This window comes from Drosophila guanche, unplaced genomic scaffold (assembly GCF_900245975.1).
Source record: "Drosophila guanche unplaced genomic scaffold, DGUA_6, whole genome shotgun sequence".
NCBI lineage: Eukaryota > Metazoa > Arthropoda > Insecta > Diptera > Drosophilidae > Drosophila > Drosophila guanche.
In genome coordinates this window covers 160380-168212 of record NW_022995777.1, presented here as the reverse complement: position 1 = coordinate 168212, position 7833 = coordinate 160380, and the positions used below count along the sequence as shown (strand labels likewise).

The window sequence follows — 7833 nt, the reverse complement described above, 5'->3', positions numbered from 1 at the left end:
ATCCGACCGTAGCGTTGTTAACACGAGCACTCCCGCTCACTATACCTGAAGACTGCTATCATCCTACTTTCGAAGTGTCGATAGATATTGGACCTACTGTATCGGATCGTGCGGGTAGGCTATCTGAACGCGTCCGCTGCTTTCGTAAAGCCGAGTTTACGAAGCTCAATAACTTAATTCGAAATTTTGATTGGTCCGCTCTGTACTTGTGCAGTGACGTCATTGAAGGCACAAACATTTTTTATAATGTACTTGACACAATTTTTGACACGTGTGTCCCACTTTCATGTCCGACTAGATCTGCGAAACCTCCTTGGTTCACCAAAGAGTTATCCAGTCTAAAAAATCTAAAATCAAGACTATTTAAAAAATCTCAAGAAGTTGGTTCTCCCTCTTCTCTTTCTAATTACTTAATAGCTCGGTCAAACTTCACTGTTCTTAATGCTCAATGCTATAGGAACTACCTCCTTCGATGCAGGATACGTTTTTCACAGGACCCTAAACAGTTTTACAGCTTTGTAAACAGTAAGCGTAGAACGTCCGCACATCCATCCTCGCTATCTTTTTTGAATATGTCGGCAAACAATGATCAGGCAATCGCCGATCTTTTTGCACAATTGTTTCAAACCACCTATTCCCAGGAAAGCTACCCAGGTCATATGTATCCATATAGTTTACCAAGGTCGAATGGCATTTTCTGTCCTTTGTTTAATGAAGGCTCCTTACTTCATGAACTTAAATTAGTTAAGCCGGTATTTTCACCGGGCCCTGACGGAGTTCCCGGCTGTGTACTCAGGTACTGTGCCGAGTCTCTGTGCGGACCTTTGCTTAAACTATTCACTCTATCTATCCATTCTTCTAGCTTTCCCCCCATCTGGAAGGAATCCTTTATAATTCCTCTCCATAAAAAAGGTAGCAAGTCTGACGCTAAAAACTATAGAGGTATATCTAAGTTATCCACTATTCCTAAAATGTTCGAGAAACTTGTAACTCCGCACTTGCAGCATCTCTGCAAATCACTTATATCTCCAGCTCAGCACGGATTTATACGGCGACGATCAACAACCACTAATCTTTTAGAGTTCACCTCCTTTGTAATTAAAGGCTTCCAAGGTAACTTGCAGACGGATGTTATTTACACTGACTTCAGTAAGGCATTCGATTCTGTAAACAATTCTCTTCTTGCACAAAAGCTCGACCTTCTAGGGTTTCCGCCCAATCTGTTGAGATGGATTTCTAGCTACCTGTGTTCTAGGTCTCAAAGGGTCCTTTTCTAAAACTCCTTATCTTTACCTGTTATGGTTACTTCTGGAGAACCACAGGGTAGCCATTTAGGCCCCTTACTTTTCACACTCTTTATTAATGACCTACCTTCTGTATTAACCAATTCTCGAGTACTTATGTATGCGGATGATGTTAAACTCTGTGTCCAGTATAAGGACATTTCATTTCACTCTCGCTTGCAATCTGATCTCAATAGCTTTCAGTCATGGTGCTGTGCAAATATGCTAAAACTTAATGCCTCGAAGTGCAATGTAATGACTTGTTATCGCTCCAGCCCCTTCGTGGCTCCTTACACCATCTGCGGTAGTTCTCTTGAGAGAATTACATTGGTTGATGATCTAGGTGTTAAACTAGACCCCAAGTTAAAGTTTTCTGCACACATTTCTACCATGGTAAATAAAGCCATGGGTGTGCTTGGGTTTATAAAGAGGTGGTCAAAGGAATTTGAGGACCCCTATAAAACGAAGACTCTCTTTATCTCGCTTGTTCGTCCGATTTTAGAATACGGCTCATGTGTATGGTGCCCTCAGTACAACATACATCAGGACCGTATTGAATCAGTACAGAAAAAATTTTTATTATTTGCCTTACGGGGCCTCAACTGGGATGCAACTGTGAGACTGCCATTCTACCTTAGTGGACTTCTTTTATTAATAAATCTTCCATCCTTAGTTAGTCGTAGAAAAATGCTTGGTGTAATTTTTATGCACAACTTGATCAAGGGGGATGTAGACAGCCCTGACTTGTTGTGCCGCATAAACTTTGCGATTCCCATTAGACCCACTAGAAACTTTATTCCTTTGTTCCTTCCACTATGTAGATCGAATTATGCCTCACACGAACCCTTTAGGGTTTTATGCTCGGATTATAATTACCTCTACCACATTATATCCTCAACTAACTCCCTTCCTCTTCTTAAATTTTTTATACTAGCCTACCTCTCCCGTAGTTAGTTTCATTTTAGTTTTGCCTTGTTTCTGATTTTGGTAATTTTGCTTGCTTAGCTATAGTAGCTCTAGTCTAGTTGTGTTTAGCTTTAATTTTCCTCGAATATTAGCCTAACATCTATCTTTCCTGCATGCTCGCGACCGGTTCGTTTAATCACCCCGCGCGTCATGCGGCAGCGCCCCTCGGTCGGTTGGGCGGGAGGAGGGCTGCGTTCTGCTGGGTTCCGCGCGTAACAGGCTTTGGCTTGGTGTCGCATGGGCCACTTGATGGTGCAGTCATTGCATATAAACGCATATAATCGCTAATCAAAACGGTAAATTAATTAATTTTCGTGGTGAAAGAATTACAATCAGACTACATTTTAAGCCAATATAAGAAAAAAAAAAGTATAATATGCAACAACAACAACAATAAATTATTATGATCATTTAATCCATCCTCATTCGCTTTGCAAACTTTGAGCAGATCGGACACACGACAACGACAACGACAACGACAACAACAACAACAAATCCCATTAACAGAGTGTAATAAAAAACTTTGATTAGATTTAGGTTTCAAATTAAAGACGAAGAAAACAAATTAAAAAAGATTATAATGACTCATATAATTAATGTGTTAGAGAAACCAACCAATAATTCAATAATAAAAAAAGATTATCATAGTTATTCATCTTATTTACGATCGTATGACAACAATGATGAAATTCGGATTGCAATACAAAATCAAGATTTGTATGTTTTACCAAGCGAAAGTTGTCTACACATTCAAGGATATATCACTAATCTTGATGATTCAGTCGTAAGCAATATACCTTTATTAAATAATTGTATGGCATATTTATTTAACGAAATACGTTATGAATTGAACGGTAATGAAATTGATCGAACGCGACATTTGGGTGTGACAACTGATTTGAAAAATGACTTACCAATAAATCAAAATCAACAGCTTGTATTAAAAAATTATGGATGGTCAATTGATGATGATATAAAAATGGAAAAAGGAAACTTTAATTTTTGCATACTGTTGAGCATGGTTACTTGGATTTGCAGAAGATTATAACAAGATATTACTCAAAGGAAAGCATGAACTTATTCTATTACGAGAAATGAATAATGATGGTGTTTTTAAAAGTACTGATGCTGTTGCTGCAAACATCTCAAAATTGAAGATGACATTTTCTAGCATTGTATGGAAAATACCTCATGTACAATTGTCTGATGCTTATAAATTATACATTTTTAAAGTAATAAACAAGCAAACACCGCTATTGCTATCATTCAGGAGTTGGGATATCTATTATAATCCAGTAGTTCCAGAGAGTACTTCATTTGTATGGAACTAACTGATCCGGCGAACTCGCACCGCCTAACAGTCAATGAATGTCGTGTTACTTTTTAGCTGAACTAATTTAGGCTTTGATGAACGTAAAACAATGATACAAAATAATATGTTTATATAGATAGAAACAAAAAAGTACCAACTTGATAGCGCGTGATTTCATCGTTGGTATTGGATGTTTGGATACCAAAAACCGCCATGTCGCTCCCTTTCGTGACATATTTGCAAATGTATTAAATTGACTTGACCGAATTGCAATACTCAACATTACAATGTGCTTTGAATGTTTTGGAAAGAAGTGGCGAATATGGAACAATCCAACTGTTGTCAACTACGAAATCGTTTCCTTTCACTTTAGTTGTGACAGTTCTACCATTATCATCGGGCGATCACCGCCGATACAATGGATAACCATCGTTGCCTGTAATGGTCTCTGTCGTAAATTATCGTGGATACCGTTTGGAACACTTTCTGTCGACCATGCACGGTGTTTGTCGGTTGATAGTGCCACACGGTCCATGAATCATATTCGTGACTAACACATCATGTAGGTCTGGATCGGTTTCAGGAGCAGGAATCTCCGCACATATGATGTCATCTATTTGATCTGGCCGAATTCTTTCGACTAACCAAATCAGAATGTGAGCATGCGGTAAGCCTCGTTTTTGCCAATCGATTGAATACATCCAGCATCGAGTATTCCCAAAGACGTGTTGCTTAACAATTTAATTCATTAGTGACCGAATTTTTTGCCTGAAAACACGTGCGGTGATGTCGTGTCGATCACTTGATGTTTGTCCGGGAAGCAGCAATTGAATATTTTCTATCCATTTTGGATTACATGTAAGTGTAATGAATAGATCTGGCCGACCATAATGACGAACATATGTCATTGCATCTTGCGCATACTCATGCAAATGACGCGGGCCACCTATGTATGTCGCCGGTAAAATAGTCAATCGACCAACATTTTCTGAATCTCCTTCTGTGCTCATTTCATCGCGTAAATGGATATACTCTTCCGAACGCAATTTAGCCTGATTCAACCGAATGAAAGTCAGGCGCTCCGTTTCGATTTTAACGTACATGTCAACGCAATATTGTTGAAGCAGTCGACGAAATCGCAACAAATAATTGTCAGAATTTTCTAGAATCATCAAACGATATTCGTAATAATTTATCAAAGTAACCTTCTTGGTAGTTTCCTCACCTGAAACAAATGCAGTAAAAATTGTTTTTAGAACCNATTTACATATTAAGTGTTTAGTCTTAATTAGCAGCAAAAATAACTCCAAAAAGAAATAGTCAAACAAAACAAAAAGTCCAGGTTTATCACAATAAAAAAGCTTATAATTGAACTAAGAAGTTATATAATTCAACCTTAAGTACACTTAATTTCATCAAAAATATATATTTCATATAAATTGCTACCGCAATTTCGGATCTCGCACGTACAGTGGCCAAAATCAATGACATGAGGAATGTCTTCCCATCCAAAAAAAATAAGCCGCCATTTCCATCATCAATTGCATTAATCAGTGTATCATAGACTTCCCTCTGCTTAGGATTCAACAGAGGTATATTCGTTTGAACTGATTATGTGGATCATATTCATGTTTACGTTCCAATTCTCTATTAAATGCGTCATTTCATTCCGCGATCTGGCGCTGGCATTCCTAACCTAACTAACAAACTGCCGCACATGAGGTAACACATATCTTCGATCAAGAGCAAAGTCTGGTTCGTAATCGTAATTTCTTGAGCTGACGCGAATTCCATGTAAAATATCTTCAAGTGGGTTCGATGGGAAGCATGTTGAAATGATGATAGCAAATAATGTGCGTATCTGACTTGGAGATGCAGAAATAATGCTTCAGTTATTGTCGTGTCCCAATGAGTATCGTTTTCAAGCAAATTTAGCTCTTGACATGCTGCACGAAATGTGGGGCACACGATACCATTAACAGTTCGCAGTGATTCAAATGATGTTGGCCCTCGAACATGTACCAGAAACAACCGCAAATAAAAACATTCATCATTCTTCGGATGAACTGTGTAAATACGACCAAGAGCATCAGTAGAACGAATATCTGGATGACCAGGAACTGCATTGCCTTGCTTCCGACGTTGAAATTTCTTCGATGTAGCGTTCCAAGTGTAATAACGTGGCATTTCTGAGTAAAGCAAAGTTCGTGCGAATGGATCGCTTTGACAAATCGCAAAGAAACTGGTCAGTGTTGTCGCTGGAGGTGTTTCGGCACATTGAGCAGCATTCGACGCTGTTAAATATACTCTCTGACCGTTCTCTAGATACACCCCCAAATGTAAAACAGTGGAATGACGTTCGTGAATAGGGAATGAAAATATACGCCAAATTGCTTCATTGCAGTTCACATATCTACCAACTTGATAGCGCGTGATTTCATCGTTGGTATTGGATGTTTGGATACCAAAAACCGCCATGTCGCTCCCTTTCGTGACATATTTGCAAATGTATTTAATTGACTTGACCGAATTGCAATATTCAACATTACAATGTGCTTTGAATGTTTTGGAAAGAAGTGGCGAATATGGAACAATTCAACTGTTGTCAACTACGAAATCGTTTCCTTTCACTTTAGTTGTGACAGTTCTACCATTATCATCGGGCGATCGACGCCGATACAATGGATAACCATCGTTGCCTGTAATGGTCTCTGCCGTAAATTATCGTGGATACCGTTTGGAACACTTGCCGTCGACCATGCACGGTGATTGTCGGTTGATAGTGCCACACGGTCCATGAATCATATTTGTGACCACAATATCATGTAGGTCTGGATCGGTTTCAGGAGCAGGAGTCTCCGCACATATGATGTCATCTATTTGATCTGGCCGAATTCTTTCGACTTACCAAATCAGAATGTGAGCATGCGGTAAGCCTCGTTTTTGCCATTCGATTGAATACATTCAGCATCGAGTATTCCCAAAGACGTATTGCTTAACAATGTAAGTCATTAGTGACCGAAATTTTTGCCTGAAAACACGTGCGGTGATGTCGTGTCGATCACTTGATGTTTGTCCGGGAAGCAGCAATTGAATATTTTCTATCCATTTTGGATTACATGTAAGTGTAATGAATACATCTGGCCGACCATAATGACGAACATATGTCATTGCATCTTGAGCATACTCATGCAAATGACGCGGGCTACCTATGTATGTCGCCGGTAAAATAGTCAATCGACCAACATTTTCTGAATCTCCTTCTGTGCTCATTTCATCGCGTAAATGGATATACTCTTCCGAACGCAATTTAGCTTGATTCAACCGAATGAAAGTCAGGCGCTCCGTTTCGATTTAAACGTACATTTCAACGCAATATTGTTGAAGCAGTCGACGAAATCGCAACAAATAACTGTCAGAATTTTGACGAATCATCAAACGATATGCGTAATAATTCATCGAACTAACCTTCTTGGTAGTTTCCTCACGTGAAACAAATGCAGTAAAAATTGTTTTTAGAACCCGTAATAGGTTAAAGACTCTTACAGCTACTCTCTACTAAATTAGAAATTACAACTTTTTTTGAGTACTAAAAGCAAACAGAATAAAATGTATATCAAGTTGAAATGAAAACAACAATATTGATCTTTCCATTCAATGGATTAATCATTTTGATATTAAAGTGATATTCATCGTCTCCTTGCCAAAAAATCAGCGGGTATTGTAACGCGTCAAATGAACGGTGTGTTTCATATATTCTTTGTAGTTGCCCAGTATTGCGTCGTGTAAGTACAATATCACGTGTTTCCAAGTTTTCACCAACAATCAGGATTGCCACTTCATCGATTGTTTTAGCATTAAATGTGCGCTCATGTGTTCCAGCTGGTCTTTTATCTGCTCTGATCACAACTTTATAGTCATCACTTGGCATGCGCTCTAAAGCAGTCTTGAACAGCCTGACCAATGCATGATGTTCATGAAGCATTTGCGGCAGATCTTGGAGAATTGCTCTTTTCGTAGCTGTGTTGATCCTTTGACGCCTATCAAGTTGTTTTTCCATATTGCCCATGAAGTATATTTGCAAGAATTTATGCTGTGCATCTTCTATAGGTTGCAATGATTCAATGCGATGGTAAATCTGGCCTTGAATCTGTAAAGTCAAAACCATAGTTAGACTTTCTTTTATATATATAGATAAGATTACCTTAAATGTCGGATTATTTCTGTGTTCTTCTATAATTTCCGCCCCAAATGAAGTCATTTGGAAACAGA

At 38.6% G+C, this 7833-nt stretch overlaps 1 protein-coding gene across 2 annotated transcripts in view; it reads right to left on the bottom strand.

Annotated features, from left to right (window-relative positions):
• Positions 1–7833, bottom strand: part of LOC117591365 — a 9938-nt gene extending 2105 nt beyond the window's left edge. Inside the window, exons 1-3 of one of the 2 annotated variants that reach the window (XR_004574389.1) lie at positions 7766–7833; positions 7303–7711; positions 6762–6766 (exon numbers count right to left, since the gene is read on the bottom strand). Coding sequence is in view for 1 of the 2 variants with exons in the window: in XM_034284600.1 (XP_034140491.1) it covers positions 6283–6303; positions 7217–7711; positions 7766–7822 (573 nt within the window). In the remaining variant the exon portion in view is untranslated. Of the gene's footprint in view, positions 1–6113; positions 6304–6761; positions 6767–7216; positions 7712–7765 lie in introns of those variants that run through there. The other variant, XM_034284600.1, reaches the window with a different exon arrangement.